The sequence below is a fragment of the Thamnophis sirtalis genome, unplaced genomic scaffold, assembly GCF_051295495.1.
Source record: "Thamnophis sirtalis isolate CommonGarterSnake01/CBP01778 unplaced genomic scaffold, rThaSir2_p1.2 scaffold_1, whole genome shotgun sequence".
NCBI lineage: Eukaryota > Metazoa > Chordata > Lepidosauria > Squamata > Natricidae > Thamnophis > Thamnophis sirtalis.
Window position 1 is genome coordinate 865,531 of NW_028261381.1, and position 23,908 is coordinate 889,438.

At 42.8% G+C, this 23,908-nt stretch overlaps 1 protein-coding gene across 6 annotated transcripts in view; it reads left to right on the top strand.

Moving 5' to 3' along the window:
* The first annotated feature begins 11,490 nt into the window (after positions 1 to 11,490).
* IKZF2 (IKAROS family zinc finger 2) overlaps positions 11,491 to 23,908 on the top strand; it is a 101,175-nt gene continuing 88,757 nt past the window's right edge. For 3 of the 6 annotated variants that reach the window (XM_014067817.2, XM_014067970.2, XM_014067894.2), the window contains exons 1-3: positions 11,491 to 11,736; positions 14,264 to 14,312; positions 14,807 to 14,911. In XM_014067817.2, coding sequence (XP_013923292.1) covers positions 14,279 to 14,312; positions 14,807 to 14,911 — 139 coding nt within the window. In that variant the 5' untranslated portion in view covers positions 11,491 to 11,736; positions 14,264 to 14,278. Of the gene's footprint in view, positions 11,737 to 12,650; positions 12,710 to 13,028; positions 13,070 to 14,263; positions 14,313 to 14,806; positions 14,912 to 23,908 lie in introns of those variants that run through there. The other 3 variants (XM_087706344.1, XM_087706353.1, XM_087706368.1) reach the window with 3 other exon arrangements.

A 23,908-nucleotide genomic window follows, 5' to 3' on the forward strand; every position in this document is an offset into this window, starting at 1 on the left:
AGCAAGTTAACCAACCTATAAAATACTTTGTATGGGATTTTAGACGGGTCACAGGGAAGACATTGGACATTGGCAAGATAGAATACTCCTGCACTATTTTAAAGAGGCAATCACTCATGAAGCCATAAAGCCTGTGGCATCCGAGGGATACCAGAGTGCCTGCAAGGCTGGTACACCATGTTGATAACTCTGGATAGAGAGATTCACCCACATTGCAACCCCACAGCTGAGAGGCATCCATGGAGGACTTTGGCAAGGCACCTCCTGGCCAGACCAACCAAGGCTGCTCCTATTCAACCCACAGGGGTCATCAAGCGCTATCATTTTGGACAAACAGGTCACTGTGGTTCCAAATGTCTTGCACGTGCCCCAGTTCCAGAACCATGGCCAGCCATGGCTACCAGCAGTAGGAGGGCTCCACGATCCTAGCTGGTTTGCCAGACAAGCCATTGATGTTCCCCTCCCCACTGAAAAAAGCGAGGACTCTCCAGCCGGAAAAACCCCTCCAGGTGAGGCTAACAAGGAAGGCGACCCACTGGTGAGTGCAGGATCCTGTCAAGGTGAAGGCTGTGCTAGATTGGCAATCCCCATGAATGTGTAAGCAATTTCAAAGCTTCCTGGGTTTTGCAAATTTTTATAGACCATTCATCCCTTCCTTCACAGAGGTGGCACTCCGTTTAACTGAGTTACTTAAAGCCAGCCCATCTCCGACCAAGCCAAAATCTACCCAACCTCTCGCTTGGACAATGGTCTATCCAAAATCCGCCTGTTTGTGGCAGAGCCAATCCTCCAGCATCCTGATCCAAATAAACCCTTTATAGTCCAAGCTGGCACTAGTGACATCACTGTAGCAGTGGTTCTACTCCAGAAGAACTCTCAAGCCGAATTAATACCTTGTGCTTATGTATCAAAAAAAAGTTGACAGAAACTGAATGCAGATGAGCGGTCTGGGAGAAAGAGGCTTTGGCGGTGTGATGGGCTCTCTTATCCTGGAGACATTTCCTAGAGGATGCTAAGGAGCCTTTCAAAGTGTGTGCTGATCATAAAAACATTGTGGCTCTGAAGACCCCTCGGAAACTCTCCCCCAAACAAGTTAATTGGGCTCAGTATTTTAAATGCTTCAAACTAAAATACATTCCGGGGGGGGGGGGAATCTATTGGCTGAGGCTTTGTCCAGAAACCCCCAATTTGATAGCCAAAGGGAACAAATAGTACATGCCATCATCTCCAGCTGCCCAACCAGCTGCCCAAGCAATCACTAGGGCACAAAGCAAAGGCTATTCTGTCCCCCCAGAAGACAAGATGACAGCAGAATTAAAAGCCAAACAATACTTGGTTTAAAGAAAACCAAAGGGACTCAACTTTAAGGGAGGGACTGGCTGGGAAAGGAAGTAAGATTTAGGTGCCCAGCTGCATGAGGTTAATGGTGCTAAAACGGAGTCATGATTCTCAACTAGAGAGGCACTTTGGATTTTTGAAAACTCTCAATTTGGTTAGGGTGGAATCCGACACAGAAGACTGTGTTAAAAGCTGCGCTATTTGTGCCACCCTGAGAACCAGACCAGGGAACCCCCTGGGCTTCTCCAGCAAGTGGCAGAACCCACAAAAACCCCGGGAGGAGATTGCAATGGACTTTATTGTCAACCTCCCAGAAAGTGGAGGAAATATGGTAATTTGGACCGTCATTGATTTATTCTCCAAAAAAGCCCACTTCACTGCCTGCAACGGACTGCCTTCTGCCAAAAAAGCTGGCAAGACTTTTCATGAAGCACATTTACAGACTGCATGGCATTCCACAGGGAGTAATATCAGATTGTGAAGTCCAATTCGCTGCGAAGTTCTGGAGGGAGTTCCTGAGGTCCATTGGATCATCCCAGGGGCTTTTCATCCTACGATTAACAGATCAGCAGAAAAAATCCAATGCCATGGTGGAAGAATACATGTTATATAAACGATCAACAAGAAAACTGGGCAGAGTTATTACCGTTTGCAGAACTGGCTTATAATAATGCAGTACGTAGGGCTGACTCCTTTTCAAATAACTACCGGCATGGATTTTGTGCCTATGCCTGAATGGCCTAGAGGAACCCCCCCCCCCCCCTCCATGTCCCTAACAGAATGGATACAGAATGGATAAAAGATGGAAGACTATGAAGAAAGCTTTAGCGGAAGCAGCTGAGAAATATAAAAAACAAACAGACAAGCACAGACAAGCACAGGTCTCTCCAACCATCTTTTCGGATAGGAGATAAAGTGTGTTTGTCAACTAAATATCTAAGATTGAGGTCACCTAGCAAGAAATTCAGGCCTAAATTTAGCGGTCCCTTTCCTATAGTGAAAGCGATTAACCCTTTGACTCTCCAACTTAGCCTCTCTCGGATACTAGGGAAAATACATACGGTGTTTCACAGTAGTTTATTGAAACCAGGGGTAGGATCTACTTTAAGACCCATACCAGCTGCCCCTCCCCAACCTATGGTGGTGCAGGGTGAATCTCATTATGAAGTTAAGAAGATTCTTGACTCCAGACTTCATCGGGGTCGGTTACAGTATTTAGTACTCCGGAAAGGGGACCTTTTGTCAGAAGCTACTTGGGTAAAAAGTTGGGATGTAAAGGCTGATAGACTAGTGAAACAATTTCATGATAAATTTCCTGATAAGCCAAAGGGTCCTTCAGGGAGGGGCGGGGAGGAGTGTGGGTTGTTTTGATGGACATTACATTTACCCGTTTTGTGTTTTGTCTATTTCATTTTCCAGGATGTGGTTTTCTTCAGGGGAGGTTTTCCAGAACACTGACAGGGAGAAGGGAACCTGTGTAAAGGAAGAACAGGATATGAGTGAGAGAGTCAAACTTGGGCAACCAGCTGGGAATTCACTGAGCCAAGTCCCATCCAAGGAGGTGCCTGGGCTCACTGCAAGGGGAGCAGAGGTCCTCCTAGACCCTTTTTTGGTCCGAAAACTGACAGGGTGTTCCCTTACTTTGATAGGGAACCAGTGTCCTCCCAGGCCTCTTTTCTTTGTCTGAAAACTGACAGGTGGGACAGGAAGCTTGTAAGGAATCTCGGCCATGTGGGAGACCCAGCAGAGTCAATTGAATTTCTACATTGGAAATAGAGACATGGGAAGCTCGAGCTCAAAGGTTTTGCCAGGAGACTTGCTCAATGCTTGGGATGAGAGGCGATAGTCCATCCTGGCTGGCATGAGGAAGATACGAGCAAGGAAATTATGCAAGAGATTGGTTTTGCTAGGGATGAAGTTGGAAAACCAATTTGGCTAAATAAAGATACTTAAAAGAAAAATATAGTAACATTGATCCCTTCTAGATTTTTCCTCCCCTTCTCTCTCTCTCTCTCTCTCTCTCTCTCTCTCTCTCTCTCTCTCTCTCTCTCTCTCTCTCTCTCTCTCTCTCTGTGTGTGTGTGTGTGTGTGTGTGTGTGTAAAAGTCTTTATATGTTAGGTAAATGTAACTGTTAAATGTCTCTAATCCCTAGAGAAAAGAATTTTAAGTTCTGTTAGTTAAAGTTAAAATAAACCATAAAAAGAAAAATACCTTCACCATAGTTTGCTTGGCCATCAAAACAGGATGGAGACAACTTGCCCCCCCCCCTTTCCTCCCCTCCCTCTCTGTGCCTCTCAGGCCAAGGTTGTCAGGAGGACATGTTTTAAGCTCATTTAGAGAAAAAGTTTTATTTGTGCATTTTCTGTCTGTGTTCTAAGCGGATTTTATCTGCCTATCCTTTCCCTAAAACATGAAGTATGCCCATCCACAGGAGCTTCTCAAGTTTGCTTGTGCAGGGAAATAACATTTTTCTTATTAAGTTACTTTTCTTATTCTATTAGTAATCGTTAAAATTACTATGGAACTAATCCTGGAACATATAAACATTTTTCAATCTCTAAAATAAAGTGGTCTTTTCATCTAAACTCCAGATTGTTAATACTGGGCCAAATTCTATCAGGATGTTTAGATATTGTAAAGTAAATGTTAAAGGTAGACTCTCCATTCCCCCGACAAATTGTTCACACTAAAATACTAGGCTTATAAAATTATTTGGAACTTTCAGTATCCTCAAGCTGCCAGTCCCTCTTTAATATGTGCTTTACAAAATTATGCATTTGTTCATTTTCAGAGGTGGGGCCCTTCATCTTTTCTTGCTCTGTGTCATCACCAGACACCTTATTACCAGAATCCAGCTTCTCTTTCTTCTCATCTGTGGTGTCCGCATTTTGTTGTGACTGATTTATCTCTTCCTTTATTAACTGCAACTGCAGGTCTTTTCAAACCCTGCCTGCAAGCTATCTACCCCACTCTACCTCCCAACTCTTATGCTCTGTTCTCCATTCCTATGTCAGACCAGCAATGCCTCTTTTGGGGAGAGGGAGTCTTGTTCTCATATCTTTCAGCCCTGCACAGACAACTCCCCAACCTTTGGAAGCAGAGCCCACTGACCCAGACGCTTCTTCCAGAGGAGACCCTCCATCCATTTGAGCCAGGAAACTGGGTTTGGATCCTTTCATCCACTCGAAAGTCACCACTGCAACCAGAGTGGAACAGATCCTCCCAAGTCCTACTGATCACCCAGATGCCTGTGAAAGTTGCAGAGAAAAGGGGACGTCTAGATCCATTGGCCTCTACATAAAGCCAGCCATAACCGACCATAGCACCAAGCCAAGCCCAACACCACCTATCAAAGAGACGGACCAGTGGAGACTAAAGCCTCTTTTTAAAGCCTCAGAAGACAACTGGAAAGACTATGAGGGGAGGATGGAAACTCATTGTAAGGTTTTCTTTCCTGCCTCATTTGCATTGTAATTAACCAGTTAAATGGATTCATGGAGGTCTGGCATTTGGGAGCCACAGCAAGTCCTGATCATCTCTGACGTCTGTCTGGTGGGAGGGAAAATTGTCCTGGATGTTTGTATTGCCTGTCTTGCACACACATGCACCATTCAAAACCACACTGAGGCTATCCCCTTCACCTACCTCCACATAAAGGCTCCCCTAGGCTGTTTCTTGTTCTGTTGTGGTACTAAGGCATAGTCATGTCTCCCTGCCAATTCCATGGTAGCAGAAAAGAGATCTCCAAACCCCAAGCTCTGATTGTAACTCACAAATGATGCTGCCCAGGAAGGCATAATGTGTTGCACTGGTAATCTCATTAGGAGTGCAATTTCAGAAATATTAATAGCCTGGCTTGCACACCGGCTAACCTCAATTTGACCTCACAAACCTGGATGCACTAAACTAAGAGCTAAGTCAGATTCAGGAAACAATTCTTGAAAATGGGCAGCCTGATTATTTACCAAGGCACAATCGTTGTTGTGAAGAATTTTGGGACATGTGCTTGCTTCAGCCGGACTGAAAGCTCACAGACAATGGCATCAAACATCTAAAAAAGAATTGGCAGAAAATTGGATACTATAAATTTTCTTTCTACTTAACAGAATTTTTGTCCTGGCTGTTAGGTCTTCACAGGTTGAAAATTCTTTTGGGAGCCACTGTAACAACCATCATTTTTTTCCTCCCGGCTTGGAATCAGATTGAATTTTTCTTCTTACAGTACCAAGAAGTACAAACAATCCTGGTGATCCAGTCTTGAGCAATATTTATAGATGATAGATAAGCAAAGTTGTGGCTATGTTGACCCCAAATAAAATCAAGAATTAGTTGATTTCTTAAAGCCAAAGAAGTGGCTTTTGAAGAGGTAAATTTTAAAAAAAAGTTTTTGCCCTCCCCGGCCCCCAGGAGCCCTCTGCAAGCCTCCCAAACCCTCTGTGAAAAATGGGACATGCAGAGAGCTTGGAAGGCCTGCAGAATTCTCCTGGGGGCTTGGGAGGGCAGAAACACCCCCATTTCATGAAAAACCGGCCTGTTTTCACTCATTTTTGCCCTCCCCAGCCCCCAGGAACATTTTTCAGGCCTCCCAAACTCTCTGCACGCCTCATTTTTTGTGAAAAACAGGTCCATTTGTCACTCGTTTTTGCCCTCCCCAGCCCCCCAGGAGCACTTTGCTGGCCTCCCAAACCATCTGCGCATCCATTTTTGTGAAAACAGGGTGCGCGGGGCGGGGTTTAGGGAGGCCAAAAATGCTGTATTCAGTGTATAAGACACAGCCAGATATTCACCCTCTGTTTTGGGAGGGGGGAAAGGTGAGTCTTATATTCCGAAAAATTCGGTAACTTGATTTCTAAATAATTAGAAACTAATATTGAAAACCTTATGATAAGTGCAAATGATCTTTAATGTTAAAATATGAATTAGAATTAAGAATATGAATCCTGGAATTTTCCTTATGTAGTATGAAAATTATAGAAACACAAATATAAAATTTTAAATACTTCCCTAGTTAAAATTCTGCATTTATGTTTCATTGGTCTGAGAATGTAAATTTAATTTTTTCCCTATACATTGAAGTAAAGGCTAGGAAATTCTTTTTAGACAGTTCAATAACATTAATTACAAAATAAATGATGTTTAAACCTGACGCTAAACCTATTTTTCAAATTCCACTTCACTTTTCTTATTCTTCCTGCAAGAACCATCAAGTAAATATCAATATCAAGTCCTGAAAAAGAACAGAGAGTAAGAAGAAAACTTAGCATGTCACCACTATCACATCCAACCCAATTCTATTTAGGATAGGAAAGGCAGAGGGAAACTGTTAGGCCTCCAACATTCTGTTATTCTATCCTGCAACGTTTCTAAGGTGAAGGAAGGCAAATCTACTTGTCCCCAGGATAATGTTTCAGGATCCAATCTGGGTCACTGGGACCAAAGGTTTAGTCTTCCAAGCTTTTGGACTTACGCTGGAGCCCTTTCTCAGGAAACGTCACTCTCCAGAATGTGTGCGCTGGGCTGTTCTATGCATATTACGAGATGCCTGAAAACAGCCCCCTTGTCAGTCAACAGGAGTGCTGATTTACCACCAACTTATCAGATATTTAGCAGCCAATGGCGCAGCAGCACAAGGAAACAACAATCAACGACTTAATAGCTGGCCATCAACACTCCAGCTAACAACTAAAAGTCACATACAACCAGGCACCTATAAATACTATGCATAGAGCAGCCCAGTGCGCACTTTCTGGAGGGAGGGAGAGGTGCCCTGCGGATGGGCTCCTGTACGAGTCCAAAAACTTGGAAGACTAAACCTTTTGGTCCTGCATTCTGCAGAATTCTAAAAGTCTGTTTCTCTGCCTGGTCTACATGGAAGGGCTGACAAAATTCTGAACATCTCCATATTCTCCAATCAGAGAGGCATCTATATTTGCCTTGGATCGTGGAAATGGTACCAGAGCCTGTGGATGCCCTCTCTTCCCAGAACCATTTGTTGAAGCACTGCTACAACAGCAACAGCAAACATAGATGTAAATAATAAAACTGCAGACTTTCATGGCAAAATCAACACAGCATTTGGGCCAAAGAACAACTCACCTTTTCTTCACTGTGTTGGAAGAAATATCTACCTGGGTTCAGTTCCAAATGGGGAGAAAGACACTGGAAACATGGCAGCTGATTGGGAAGGTGGTTTATTGATGAATAGGGCCACATGGGTTTGAAGCCCTGGTGCAGTTGAACTCATGGAATGGAGAGCCAGGAACAGGAAGCTCAGGGGTATAAATAACCCTCTCTTGGGCCTTGCCCTTGAGCTTCCTGTTCCTTTGGCAACATCATGTATTCCATTGGCTGTAGTCAGACTCCCATGTGGAGTCCTGTGTCTGAATCAAGTTTGGTGGAACCTTGGGCTGATGTAATGTCCCCAGGTCATTTCGCAATTCAGTGAGCCCTGCTGTTAAAATGGGTAGAGGGCTAATCTTATTATGTCCTGAGAGGTCATGTCTTAATCCTGTCACCCTAGAGCTGAAGGTCTAATTGTCTTGTAGATAGGCTGGCCCGGTCTTAATGTGCACCAAATATCTGCTGGGGACGGGGAGCTGCAGGGAGCTTTTCTTTGTCTTTAAAAACATGTTTCTCCTTTTCTCATCCAAAGAAATATAAATTCTGCCTTTTTAATATTTCCTAAAATATTTCATTCTTCTAGGAGAAGGGTGGGTGCTAACTTTCTACAACCGTTACAAACATCCATTGAAGAAGTTTAGAATTAGGATCAATGTCTGGCTTTTACAACTTTACAGTAAAAGAGTTCCAGTAGTTCTTTCAGGGTCTGTTTCTCACCTAAAGAGCTCTTTGTATGTCTCTGTGTTTGTGTATTTGTGTGTGTGTTTGTTTGTTTCTGTTCATTGAAAACACCAAAACGGTAGGCCTTGCATGGTGATCAAAGCCTTGACTACTTTACCTGTACAGCAGTGTGACATGCATATATATATAGAGAGCGAGACTGTAATGGCTCCTCTCCTAACTTAAGAAAGTAAAGACTCTTGAAATGGATTATTTCAAAAGGATCCTTTAATCAAGCAGGATGGAAAACCATTAGAGGCAAACCAGCATCTGAAAACTTTTAGGCCATGCAAGTGGGATTAAGCTGATAATGACCCCTCCCCTTTGTCTGAATGCAGATTCTGACCAATACACAAGTGTGAAGATGCTTCCTTAACTCTTCTGCCCTGGGAGTCGAATAAAACACACGTTCCCATGGCTATCTCTAGTTAGACATTAAAGTAAGATATCCCACATGGCCATCATAAATATCCCTTCAGAGGTGCTGGGACCTTCAGTTTTCCGGTGACAGGAAACCAGTTGTAAAACTCAGTTGTTACAGGTACAGCTAGTGATTTAACTCCGAGGCCCCCCTCCCCCCAATTGAATGGCAGTATCACTTTTAGGGATCTGACAGAGACTTTTGATCATGACATTGTATCCACTATCCCACATAAATACCTCAATACTCATCATTAATTGGTTCAGGGAGCCGTGTTGAGTACACAAAAGTTTTTCCCATAAGGAATAATACAGTAAGTCACAAGGCAGCCGACACCAACAAGTCTAGTTTGTGCATTGAGTACCAAGCAAACAATGAGTATCAGGATAAAATTTTCATGTCATAATGTGTTGAGTACCAAATTCAATGTGTTTCAAAGTAGTTGAGTGCCAAGGTACCACTGTAAACCTTTATTTTGATAACAATTTGTTTATGGGACAAATCTCTTTGTTTCATGGAACTGAAAAAGAGCTATTAATAAAGAAGTAGGATGAAATTGGTGGAGATTTTGAAATATGATTTGAATATGACAGGTATACATTTGACTCCTTTTATTTCAATTGTCAATAAAAGGTTATTAATAATGGGAGTTAAAGTATAATTAAATCTTGGGAAAACTCCAGATTTAAGAGTTATTCCTTCTGAGTTAATGAAGTCTCATGCTAATGATGCTTCACTTTTCATTATATTGACAAATCAAAGCAACTCTCTTTTCTAAGGCCAAACAGGAAGCCAAGGTTCAAGTAACGTGAAGCATTCTGCCTGACGTTTTCATCTCAAGCTCTAAAGGCCAGTCTTTAAATATCCAAAGTCTGTGTCATGTAAATGCAGCAGTGGAATAGGACAGAGATGGATTGAAATAAGAGAGATATTAAACAAGAGTGTGGCCTCCAAAAAGTTCTGCCTATCTTTAACTTTATTATTGGCAGAAACCAATATGGCGACCAGTTGAATTCCAAGCTTCCAAATAGATATTAAAGGAAGCTGGAGCTGTTTGGAATCCAATTTTATTCTTGAAAGTATTTGAGATGTGCAATTTTTGCCTTAACCTTATTCACCACAAGCCCCTCCTCCATGCAACGCAGCTTCCAATTCCAAGCATTTGGAATTGGGCAACACATTCACCTTCACTCTCTCCCATTGCCCACAGAATAGTAGGAAGGGAGAGAAAGCCAACCTTAATTGTGGAAGGGCCTTCTCAGCTAACTACAACGTCTTAAACCAACAAAATCCCTCCACCCTGCTATACACAAATCAGAGGGCTGGCCTTTGCTGGCCTGGGGGTGGGTGGGAGGAACCCACTGACCATTTGCTGAAAACATTGGGCTAGTGATATGAGAGGAAATCTGCTTATGTTTGGCATAAGCATCAATATTTATTATTATTATCAATATACCTGAAATCTGTTTTAGCCTATAAATCAATTTAGCACTCAATCAGTGAGATTTACTTTTGAGTAGGCATGCATTGCACACAGCAGGTGGCAGCACCTGACTAATCTTGAACCATTTAAGCAGAAAGAAAGCTTGTTAGCCCTTGGATGGGAAACCACCTGGAAATCCCCAGGTTAGACTGGAAAGTTGGAAATCCATTCTGGAAGGAGGTAATGGCAAACCTCCTGTTAAGAAAATTTCAAGGCAGACGTTAATCCAAGCATGGAGAAGGCCTTTGACTTTGTGTTGTATTTCAGTGCTCAGCAACCAAGCTTCACAAACTGTAAAAAGGAAGGTTCTTCTGAATAGAGGGGAAATGGCCTTTCTTGAGTTGGCCACACTGAGTGCTGACTCACAAACGGGGGAAACTACTTGAAATTTGGGGCAGAACAAGATCACGTATAGCTGAAGAGCTCTGGCTCTGAGACTTCTTATAATACCGTATTGTACTCGGATTAGAGATCTTGGTTTATTTCAAGTTTAAAGGCTAAGACTGATTTAAGACCACATGCTTAACCTTGGATTAACTACTATTGTATTAAATTAACCCAATACTTGCATTTGACAACACTAAAATATAAACTGAGGGTAGCTGCATGGGTTCATACAATATAAAGGCAAAATCTCCTTCCAAGATGAGGGCCACTATTGGTGACTCTTTCTTGACAACTATATGGGGATAATTTGGCACCTTCTGGGATATACATTATAGATGGACAAAAACCTGCCCAGTTTTTAGCCTACAGCTTGGCGAATTCCTGGGGTCCCCCATCTCTGTATTTGGTGCATCCAATCCCGCCAAGATGTTTGAGGTCAGCCAAGGGGAGCACAAGGGACTGAACCACAAATCCCGTGTTAGCCGAGGGTGTGTTGAAGCCCGTCTGCTAGCGAGCCTTCAATGGACTATTTGGCAGTGCCATCTCTCTCTCTTTCTCTCTCTTTCTCTTTCTCTCTCTCTCTCTCCGATTTCGCTTCCGTGTTCCAGTTGTGTCGAGACGGGCAACCCTGGGGATTCGGTGCCCAACCAGCAGAGTTTCACAGAAGGGAAACGGAGCGGAGAGAAGCCCCCTCCCCCGAAAGTTTCCGCAGGGCCGGCAGCCGTGCCGGGGTGGCGCTTTCCCGCTGCCCCCGTGGCCGAGCGGGCTCTGCCCAGGCACCCGGCGCCTCCGCCCGGGAAGAGCCGGCTGAGCTCGGGAGCAGGAGCCGCGGGCGTGTTCGGGGACTCGTCCTGTAATCGATTGCCGAGTCAGCTGAGCAGCTGAGCTGCCGAGCCAGACGAGCCAGGCGCTTCCCCGCTCGCGCTCTCCGCTCGGAGTGTCTGGCCGAGGCGTCTGCGCTCCCTGCGCGCCTGTCTCTGTGTGTGCGTGTGTGTGTGTGCGAGTGCGCGTGTGAGTCGCCGGATCGGTTTCTCGGGGTTTGACCAGTTGTCCCAGGCTAACCCTGCGCTCTGAAGATGGAGGAAGTAAAAAGCAGGATTACCCTTAGCTACAGCTCCACTGCCTTAGTTTCCATGACCAACTGCGGGGCGCAAACACACGACCGCTAAGCCCGGGAAAGCGGGAGAGAGAAGGAAGCGGCGCCTTAGCAAAAGAAACCCCCGGGAGGGAGGATGGTGGCGTCGTTTCCCTGCACGCCCCGCTGAGGTAACCCTTTGTCGGCTCTTTCTTCGGCTGGGCTGCGGCGGGTGGGAGCGAGGACGGGGAGCTCTGGGAAGGCTTCGGTGCCGTCGGGGGGCGTCGGGGAAGGGGGCTGCGGGGCTCCGAAGGGCAGGGGGGCAGGCAGGGTCTGTCGCCGAGGAGCGCGCAGTTACGGAGCATCTCCGACCTCGGGGTCAACGGGACTTGTTGCTTTTGGATCCCCAAATGAATCCCTAGAAGAACCTGAGAAGGAGGCGGGAAGGGGAAGAAGTTGGGGTTCCTCTTTGGAAAACCAGCCTTTAACGCGGCTCCATCCAGGCGGATGAAAGGAAGCCTCTAAAAACCAGAATTCTGATTTCTGGGGGGTTCATCGATTAATTGGTCCCAAGTTTTGATACTGTTGGCTCTTGTTTGAACTGAGCCGGGCTTCTCAATGGCAGGGAAGAGTCTCTCGTCCACGAGGCACACAACGTCTCCCCGAAAGAGATCGCGACCTTCCACGCCACGCGATCCCTTCCACACACGCAGGCTTCGAGGGAATTGACAGCGCGCGGAGAGAAGCCGAGACGCCGCGGAAATTAGGAGATCCTTTTATTTTGCCCAGGGCCAGAAATAATGAGTGGCTGGACTTTCTGGATTCTCCCTTCTTCTTCTTCTTCAACTTCGTGATCTTCTGCTTTCAGCCCCCCCCCCCCCCCGCTCTTCTTTTCCTTCTTTCCTCCGAGGTTTCCCCCCTTCCCTCTCGGATCTTAAGGAACCGGTGGATCAAGTTTTCTCCCGTCTGGTTAATCGCGCCGCTGTAGCTTTGGCTGACCTCTCTCTCCCTTTTGTGTTCTTCATCTTTCCTGAAAGTACGTGCCATTCCCAAGAAGCCCATCCTGAAGGGGGGGGGAGGGAGGGAGGGAGGAGGGAGAAGAAGCTTCCTTCTTCACTGTGGGTTTCTTTCCCTTTCGAGCCGCTCGCGCCGAATGGTCTACCTGTAAGTTTCCTTCATCTTCCCTTGAACCCTGGAGGAGGGAGGGAGGGAGGGGGGGGGAGAGGAAAAGAGGGACCGAACTTATTTCACGGGCGCCCTGCAGTTCCAGGGGATTGGAATCCCGTCTTTCTCTTCCTTCTTGGCTGGGGGGGGAGGAGGGGTAAAAGCTGCCATCAGAATTTGGAAATGGTGAACAAACTTTTCTTTAAAACCATAGAAGTTTTCTTTCCTCTCCCCCCCCCCCTCTTTTACCTTTCTATCCGTCTCATTGGCTGGGATAGTATTTCTCTCCTCCCCCGTGGGCTTTAGGAACTTTCCCCCCCTTGTTGCCGCGTATGTTACCTGCCGAAGGTGGAAGATAAGGTAATTTTGGAAAGGCAGGAGGGAATGGCTCTTGGGCTAAAACATTTAGATCTCAAGTATTATTCTTAAAGCCGTGTAAACATCAACACGATGGCAGCGTTGCCCGATGAAATCTAAGCATTCTGCCGAGTCTCCTGGGAATTTGATCTCTTGTATGCCAAAGAGAAAGGAACGCAGCAGATCAGTCTTTCTTTCTTAAGGAGGGGGATGAGGTAAAGGGAAGTGGTTCAGGAGGCAAGAAATGGAGCTGCCTGTTTTCCAGTAAGTAATGGAGAAATTCCAGGAGCTGGGGCTAAATATACTTGGCAATCAATATAGAAATGGTTCATTGTGAATAATTTAACTGCTTGATGTAATAAGAGTTTTGAAACTAAAGGCAGGAGGGAGCTGGGAAACTAGGAGGGGAAAATGCAATTCTTTGCGGGGCATGGTTTTTTTAACTTTTAAATTTCACTTTAAAATGTTGATTATTTGCCTTTTTATTTCATTTCATTTTTATTCATATAGTAAATGACTTGAGTGTCATTTACTATGGTTATTTGATTTCTAGAAAGTAATAGCTAGAAAAGTGCTTCAAGAAACTTTTGAGACTGCAGTAATGCATGCAATCTGGAACTACTTTAAAAATTGCTCCAGGGTTAAAAACTTAAGCTAGAATAAACTGGTTCCTGTGCAAAAATGTTATATCAGTGTCATGGAAGCACACATTCACCATTTTTTGTTCAGCAATTTTTGTTCACACCATAGAAGAGCCATAATGTTAAGAAACTTTGTAGCACTGACATTTGACAGTACTTAAAACTCAGTCCAAAAATTCCTGTTAGAGATACTCAGATTCCCTGTTGGATTTATTAACAAATACGCTCCTGCCTTTGTGTAGAAGTAGCTGTTGACTGTTAAGTCACTGGCAAGCCAGTTAACACATACCTGACCTAAGTAGGATTTATTTAGAAACTGGCTAGTAATTATTTTAGTGTGTGATTCCCCCTCACCTCCTCCACAGTTTTGGGAAAAAGTAAATTAACCTATTCTGATCACTGGGTGCTTTCAGAAAGATTCCAGGCAGAAATCCTTCTGCTACGCAAACACAGGTTTGATTAGCAATGACAAAAAGAAGAATTCACCAAGAAACCTCGATCTTTCAAGAGTTGACAGAGTGAGGCCGTCTTTGACAGTGTCCTTTTTATTTTATAGCACTGCACTTTGATTATGGAAGTGGAGGCTATTGATGGATACCTGCCCTGTAAGTATCAGTTTAATTTTCCTCTCGTTGTTTGGACTTTTGCCTTATTGGGAGACGAAGATAATTCTTTATTATCCTATTTTGTTTTGTTTTTATTTGGTCATTTCAGGGGCACTGTATAGATGTCTTGAAAGACAGGTGGTAGGTAGCCTATATGGAACATAATCTTTCCCTCTTTGTGTTTCTTTTAAAATAAATAAATAAGCCATACACTGTATGCAAAGGGAACGGAGTGTGAAATTGAAGGGGTGTGGAAGTTTCTTTGGCCTTGTCCCAAGACCATAATATTAACCCAGTGTTGTTAATGTGTTGAGCAAGCCAATAAACGGACCTTTTTGCTGTACCGTGTGAGCAGTTGTAACCCACACCCTTCACCCTTTAATGAATGGAAGAGTCTCATAACCTTGGGAGCAGAATTACCAGAAACAGTTTTGTCCTGGGTGCAAATAACAGTTTTTCTAAATAAAAACTGACACTTTTTAAAAATATAATAGGTGACCATGACCTTTCACCTGAAAGGGAACTCTCCAATGTGGCGATTGACCTTACTTCAAGCACACCCAATGGGCAGCACACCTCACCAAGTCACCTGACAAGCAGTAAGTCATCTTTTAAAGCCTTTTGCATAACAGATTAATTAATCTTGTCCAGTCTATGAGGTTGGTTTGTATACAAAGAACGGAGGGGAGATTGGTTCTTCATACTTGTCTACACCTGGATGTGACTGCTAGTCTGAATTACTCCTAAATTGCTAATGAGTGTAATAATGGTTAGTTGAACGTTACAGAAAAACTTAAACTTGTTGGAAGTTGGGTGAGAAGTTCTTTTGTGATTCATTCATGGCTACAGATTAGTTCCAAGCAAAAGATATTTCAGAGTATTCAGATATTCCAAAAATATATTTGATGGACTGAATGATTGAAAAACACGCATAAAATGTTCTCTGTTACTGTTCCACAAAAATATGAGCTTTTTCAAAATGAGTTTTATGTTGTTGGATGCATGCAATACTTTAAATGCTTAAAAAAGAAAATATATATATATATCTCCTGGCTATAGACACTTATTTATCAGATAGCTGTGGATTGCTTCATTATTGTTTGAAATGTTATATATTCATCTGTTCTGGTTTATACAACTGAGAAATTTTGTTTTATAACTTTTCCATCTGCCTAATTTTCTTCGCAACATATTTTATGTGGATTTCTCCATGTTTTGTTATTTAACACTTGATCATCCTAATTACTTCAAGGTACTTTTAAAAATCTTTTTTATATGTTTTATTGGTTTGGGACTGTCAGTATATACTATTCCAGATTAAACTCTGCTTCAAATAGAAATGTGCGGTAATAAAATATGATCGTTCTATCATCTCTTTCTGAGAGGGAGCTGTCACACTCAGTCATTTTTTTTCTGTCCTTCGGCAAATTATGAGTAAAAAAAAGATGTTATGAGTGTGTGAATTGCAAGTTTATTAAAAAGCACTCAGTTATTTACTTGTTGCTAATGTTATTAATGCCCTGGACTAAATTGTATGGATTAGTTTCATGAGGAATATAAATAACATTTAAACTGAGGAATAGAGGTTTAGATTTCATTTATGTTTCTTATGAAACTAGGAAGAGTGGATATTAAATATTCCTAAAATATAATAAAATGTAGTTGATGTAAGAGATACGAGATTTGATGTATATATGCCAATTAATCTACCACAATATGTATTTTTTGTGGCCAAAACTGAGATCTGAATATCTAATAATGAAAACTTTGGCCATTTAATCTTATCTTGCAGGATTTAATTCTTTCAAATAAATAATAGAACAATTTGCACTGAGGCTGCTTTGAAAAGATCAATTGATAACTATATCCCTTAAATGATCTTGTTTATTTGTATCCCATTAAAACAAGAAGGAAGCCCCATAATGGGCAACTGACTTGGATTTTTATTTGCTGTAAATATTGTCTGTACCAGACAGCAGAAAGGGGGGAAAAATTGCTTTTGAAACAAACCATTCGCACCCAACTGTATTAAAATTACATGCTTTGGAGAGATAGTTTTTTCCCTCATATTTATTAGCCTGTGGCAATTCCAAGTGAGTAAGACTTGGCTATACTATGCTTGTTTTTATGTTTCCTTCCAAAAGGTTGCAGGTTAAAAAAAATTGGCGCATATTTCATAGATGTCAGCTTCATCTTTTCATTACTGCATCTATAATTGCATCTACATAGATTATAGATGAAGCCAAGTTTTCTTCTTTTTAATGAGGATGCTACCTGGTACATAAGATTGGCTCATATAATGTACTACATACACTTTAGCGAAAAACACTGTGTCTTCAATTATTAATTTGAGTACCTTATTGACAAGCTTGTAATTGAACATTGATGGGAAATATAAATAAGAAACAGGACTTCTCTCTAATTTTGTTTCAGTATCAAATGATAATACAGCCTCTCATGGAACAAAAAATCCCTTCGTTATACATATTGAAATTGCAATAAATGAGTTGCATGAGCTTTTGCTACAGCAGATAGGAAAACTCTGGACCACAGTTGGTTGAACAATTGTGATCAACTAACTGATCAATAAATTGCTCAATAAACTCAAAGATACTGATGATACAAACGATTGGGGACATTTCTTATTTTTTGGTGGGGTCCAGGTAGTTTGAGATTTTATTCTTCTCTTGCCTGTGACTGCCCCAAGGAGCTGCACTATCTGCCTCTAAGGCTGAGTTGGCTTTGCCCTAGTCTGATCAAAGAGAAATGATTACTGAGAGTTTTCACCTGCAGGAAAGATGAGTCCCTTGCTCAGTCGGAGGAAGTAGCCGTAGTTAAAGAGTTGTAAGAGATGTTCATAACACACTGGTATGTGTAGCTCTTGACATTTACATATCTAGACTCTGTTTCGTGTTCAAAACATTCCTAGAAAGCTGAAATCAGCCTGTTGGAGGTGCAGGGGGGAAGGTTTGCCTTGGAAATGATTCAAAACAAAACGTTTTGCACACCCCTGTAATTTAGTGGTCTCAGTCATTTCAGCAGAGCGAAAAAATACAGCACTGGAGAAAATTTAACACCCTCTGATTTCCTAGTATGTGTTAAGAATCTTTGTATCATTTTACAGACAACATAGATACTATATATCTTAAACAGTGGTGGAGCCTTCTTTACTTCCTCTTTTATCACTTCTGGTATCGAGCAAGATGCAAAGTTCTGGTTCTTACTCTTCTGGCAGCCTCAACCATTGTGAATTGATGTTGCATTGCGTCTTTGATGTTGTCTCTCTCTTCTTTTGGGTCTGCCTTGCGTTCTTCCTCCTAGTGGGATGCTGTGTGGTAAATAACAGTCTGGATTTGCACAAATGCTTCAAATAATGTTCTTACCTGTGGCCCATCAGTTCATGCTCTTTGCTTCGCTCTGCTGTTGGATGTATCCGTTCCTTCAGTTTTTATGTATATATTTCCTCACTTTCATAGAAATGATTGGCTTATACAGGTGAAACTCAAAAAATTAGAATATTGTGCAAAAGTTCATTTATTTCAGTAATACAACTTAAAAGGTAAAACTAATATATGAGATAAGTAGGCATATGTACTCAGTACTTGGTCTGGGCCCCTTTTGCAGCAATTACTGCCTCAGTGCAGCGTGGCATGGAAGCTCTCAGCCTGTGGCACTGCTAAAGTGTTATAGAAGACCAGGATGCTTCAATAGCGGCCTTCAGCTCTTCTGCATTGTTCGGTCTCATGTCTCTCATCTTTCTCTTGGCAATGCGAGTCAGGCGAGTTTGCTGGCCAATCAAGCACAGTAATCCCACGGTCATTGAACCATGTTTTGGTGCTTTTGGTAAAAGTTGCTCTCATCAGAAAAGAGGACTTTGGACCACTGAACAACAGGACTTTGGACCACTGTGCTTCATTAAGACCAGGGTCAACACAGCCGTCTACCAGGAGATTTTGGAGCACTTCATGCTTCCTTCCGCAGACGAGCTTTATGGGGATGCTGACTTCATTTTCCAGCTGCCCACACCAAAAAGCACCAAAACTTGGTTCAATGACAGTGGGATTACTGTGCTTGATTGGCCAGCAAACTCACCTGACCTGAACCCCATAGAGAATCTATGGGGCATTGCCAAGAGAAAGATGAGAGACATGAGACCGAACAATGCAGAAGAGCTGAAGGCCGCTATGGAAGCATCCTGGTCTTCCATAACACCTCAGCAGTGCCACAGGCTGATAGCTTCCATGCCACGCTGCATTGAGGCAATAATTGCTGCAAAAGGGGCCCAAACCAAGTACTGAGTACATATGCATGCTTATACTTATACTTTCATGAGCTGTACGCCATAATCATCACAATTATGACAAATCACGGCTTGAACTATCTTGCTTTGCATGTAATGAGTCTTATCTCATATATTAGTTTCATCTTTTAAGTTGCATTACTGAAATAAATGAACTTTTGCATGATATTCTAATTTTTCGAGTTTCACCTGTATAGTATCTTGGCTTTTGTATCATTACGCTGTTAGGGACTGGATGAGGACTAACAAACTCGTGCTCAACCCAGATAAGACCGAGTGGCTGTTGTGTTTCCCTCCCACCAATCCGGCAAGCATTCCACCTCTCAGGCTGGGGGGGTCAAACATTACATCCCTCAGACAGGGTCCGCAACTTGGGAGTCCTCCTGGACCCACAGCTGACTTTCGAACACCATTTGTCAGCTGTGACCAGGGGGACCTTTGCCCAGGTTTGCCTGGTGCACCAGTTGCGTCCCTACCTGAACCGGGAGGCTCTCACAACAGTCACTCGTGCCCTTGTGACCTCTAGGCTGGAGTACTGCAATGTGCTCTACATGGGGCTGCCCTTGAAGAGCATCCGGCGACTTCAGCTAGTCCAGAATGCAGCCGCGCGAGCGATTGTGGGTGCACCTCGCTTCACCCACATAACACCTATCCTCCGCAAGCTGCACTGGCTACCTGTCGATCTCCGGGTACGCTTCAAGGTGCTACTTGTCACCCATAAAGCCCTACATGGTAGTGGATCTGGGTACTTGAGAGACCGCCTACTGCCGATTACCTCCACGCGACCTATTAGATCTCATCGATTAGGCCTCCTCCGAGTTCCATCTGCCGGTCAATGCCGACTGGCAACCACGCGGAGGAGAGCCTTCTCGATGGTAGCTCCGACCCTATGGAACGATCTCCCCGTGGAGATTCGTACCCTCACCACCCTCCAGACCTTCCGCACAGCCCTCAGAATCTGGCTATCCCGTCAGGCCTGGGGCTAAGACTGTAACCCGCCCGAATGGTATGAATGTTGTGTTTTTAATTATGTATTGTCTTATATGTTAAAAGTTTGTCTCCCCCCTTTCTTTTGATTGTGAGCCGCCCTGAGTCCCCCCAGGGAAAAGGGCGGCATACAAATAAACTTCTATACTCTATACTCTATACTCTATAAAGAAAAAAATGGATTTGGAACACCAATCTTTCTATGTGTGCTTTCTATGCATTTTTACATAGAAGAACGTGTGGGCTTGAAGTGGTGCTCTTCATGTATGAACTCTTCATGTGGATTTGTATTAATATGATCAAATCACATTTGTAATATGTTGGAAAGGTTTTGCTGTGCTGTTAGTGGACTGTGGATCCATTCAACTCTAAACTGTTGCCTGATTCATTTGCTTAATTCTGCCTTCCGAAACATGGTAACTCTTAGCTGTACAGCTCTTAAAATCCCATAATAGCAATACAATAGCAGTTTGACTTATATACTGCTTCATAGGGCTTTCAGCCCTCTCTAGGCGGTTTACAGAGTCAGCATATCGCCCCCACAATCTGGGTCCTCATTTCACCCACCTTGGAAGGATGGAAGGCTGAGTCAAACTTGAGCCGGTGAGATTAGAACCGCTGAACTGCAGATAGCAGTCAGCTGAAGTGGCCTGCAGTACTGCACCCTAACCACTGCACCACCTCGGCTCTGTTTCTGTAATGCTGGGAATTAGGGAAGTTGGTGTCCAACACACCTGAAAAGCATTAAATTGGGTAACACGGGGTTAACTGCATGAAAATATAAGGTATAGCTCTAGTTTTGCTTTGATTTAATAAAGCATTTTCCCAATCAATTGTATGGCTTTCTGATTTGCATATCTAAAAATGTCCAACTAATAAAATGAAGTATTGACAGTTTATATTAATTATTATCTGATGTTAACAAGGTTTACTTATACATTTCTTTCACATTCATGTTTCTTCTACATTCTACATTCACTGCACAGTGAATGAAAATTATATTAACAGTTTGGATTATTTTAACTGAGGCACATTTTTCCTAAAATGCACAATAAGGGCTTTTTTGTTTTAATTGCTGCTTAATTGGTTCCCATTCTGGCACTCATTGAAAAATGATCCTGATATTGGGAAAGATTGAAAGACAAAAAGAGGAGGGGAAGGCAGAGAATGAGGGGGCTGGAGAGTGTTGTTGGCAACCTGGACATGAATTTGGGCAAACTCCGGGAGACGGTGGAGGATGGGCTGTTCCGGCCTGCTATGCTCCAGTGCAGTGTTTCTCAACCTTGGCAACTTGAAGATGTCCGGACTTCAACTCCCAGAATTCCCCAGCCAGCATTCGCTGGCTGGGGAATTCTGGGAGTTGAAATCCGGACATCTTCAAGTTGCCAAGGTTGAGAAACACTGCTCCAGAGGGTCACAAAGACTCGGCACGTCTTAGCAACTGAACAATGACCTCCATATTGAAATGCCCATTATATGACATACAACAGTTCATTTAGTGACCATTTGAAGTTACAACAGAAAAAAGTGATTTATGACCATTTTTCACACATATTATTCTTGCAGTATCTCCATGATCATATAATCAAAATTTGGACGTTTGACACCTGACGTGTATTTATAAAGATTGCAGTGTCCCAGAGTCAGGCAATGGTCTTTTGCGACCTTCCCACAAGCAGAATCAATGGGAAAGCCAAATTCACTTAACAACCCTGTTATATTATTATTATTTATTATGATTATTATTTTTAGACTTATATACCGCTTCATAGGGCTCTCAGCCCTCTCTAAGTGGTTTACAGAGTCAGCATATTGCCCCCAACAACAATCTGGGTCCTCATTTCACCCACCTCGGAAGGATGGAAGGCTGAGTCAACCTTGAGCCGGTGAGATTTGAACCACCGAACTGCAGCTAGCAGTCAGCTGAAGTAGCCTGCAGTACTGCACTCTAACCACTGCGCCACCTTGGCTCCTATTACTTATCAACTGCAGTGACTCACCTAACTGTGGCAAGAAAGATCATAAAATGGGGCAAAATTCACTTAACAAATCTCTCACTTAGCAACAGAAATTTTGGGCTCAAGGGTGGCGTGTAATTTGAGGACCACCCGTGCGCAAATATTTTATTGGTGATTTCTTTGTAAGCGTTGCACTTTGGTTCATTAACCTGTTGCATACAAATTATTGTACAAATGTCTTGTCATTTTCCCACCTTTTCCAGAGAGTGACGAAGAAAAACTTTGGATTTACTTTAATCTGTGACAAGAGTGCTTGCAACTTTAAAGTATCTTTGGAATTAATCTAACAAGCTGAAGCTTCAAACAGGCATCAGCCTCCCATGCCATGCCTGGCAAAAGTCTTCCCCACCAAAAGCAGGCTTAGGACTGAAGATGTTCAACTGGTTAAGAGATTCTGTCATTCAGGAAGGAAAACCATGTGTGGTCCTGAAAAATGGAAGGGATAAAAGCCATAACCCCCCCCACCCCCACTACCAAAGGGCTTCTATCCTCGCCTTCAATAAAAGACATAAAAATTGAACAAGTAAATACCTGGTATTTCTAATATATTCTGCGGGTGTTGTGTCTTTCACAAGATATTAGGTTGATTTCTGCATCAATCAAACTACTGGATTTACTATTCCAAATCCCAACTATAATTCCTTCATCTGCTGCTGCTATTTCCTTGAGTCTAGCTCTATGGGGTACCAGGAAGCCGGGGGGGGGGGGGGGGGCAAAAATGAAGCTTCTTCCATGACCATTCTTTTATTGTAAGCTTATAGCAATAGCAGTAGCAGTCAGACTTATATACCGCTTCATAGGGCTTTCAGCCCTCTCTATGCTTGCTAGTATAGCCAACTTAGTGGGAAATCTTTTTTTCTGTGAAAAAGAGAATGCACTACAACTATTTACTACAGGGCCCTCGTAATAAGCTGTCATGATTTAAGTGTTTAGGGCCTGTGTTAGGATTGAGGAGACCCTTGGCAAAGCCTTTCCTTAGCCAAGAAAGTTAGTTCACTAGGTGACTTTGGGTGAGAAATGATTTTGCAACCTCTCTTACAGGGTTGTTTGTAAAAACTAGAGAGAATTTAAATAATGCTATCTCAAATCACTTGAGGAAGATGGGGTAGAAATCTAAACAAAAATAACTCAGTTTATGAAAGTGGTATGACAGACGAAGTATCATCCGTGGGTTCTCCATTTTAGTTAATGTACTTCATCAGCAAATTTTGCTTCAAATAGAGCATTGGGACACAGCAACAGTCATAAATATGAGCCGTTGCCAAGTATCTGAATTTTGATCATATGGGGATGCTGCAAAGGTTGTAACTCTGAAAAATGGTAATCAGTCACATTTGTCTTGGAACAATCTGTAAATGAACTGTTGTAAGTTGAGGACTAATCTGTAATGACTGACACGCTGCAATTTGAAATTGTTTCAGTCTAGTGGCTGGATCTGGTCATCACTTGACACTTTTCATAAAATCACCCTTGTATGCCCCCCTTTTCAAACTAACAAATTGTATTAAAGGGCTTATGCTACAGCTAATTTCATTAATGCAATGGAATGACTAGAATAATGGAGAAATTGAACTGGGATCAGGTGTGATGGGAGCAGGGAAGACAAAATACAATTTGTTAGTCTGAAAAAGTTTTATGAGGCTCCTTGTGACTCTGGAAACTTATTAGGAAAGGATAACAAACACAGCCCCACTTTTTTAAAAAAAACACAAAATATGTAAAAAGGAGAGATACAAAGATTATGTTGTCATTTGTTTTGAAAAAAAATACTATTGATATGGTTGGGATGGAGGGTGGACACACACAGAGACATACAATTTATGTACACCTTCATATTATGCGTCTTATTTGATCACATACTGTACACGCTTATATTTCTGCAGTGCTTGCTTGCTTTCTTATCTCACAAAATAAAAAAAAATGACTACAGTTGCTGGAGTTGCATTCTTTCTAGTTTTGGATAAAAGCTGGAGGATTTATCTCTGCCCCTCTAGGGATAACTAGATGGTACCACGGATTGGCCAGGAGCAGCCCTGGTCTATTCCTCCTCTGGTTGCTTTGCCCTGTTGGCTCACAGAACTCAAAAAACGTTTCTTGCTTTGATCTGGGAAATTCGGGAATAGCAACTCTCTGTTTCCCCCCCCCCCCAAACAGAGTTTTGTAGGGAAAAAAATACTGTGCTGTACCCACTAGTAAAAAAGAGAATGTAGCGATTGAAAAGTTAAGACATTACTGCTTGATAAATAAATGTGTTATTCTGATTTATTCTGCCGAGCCACCATTTGCCTTCA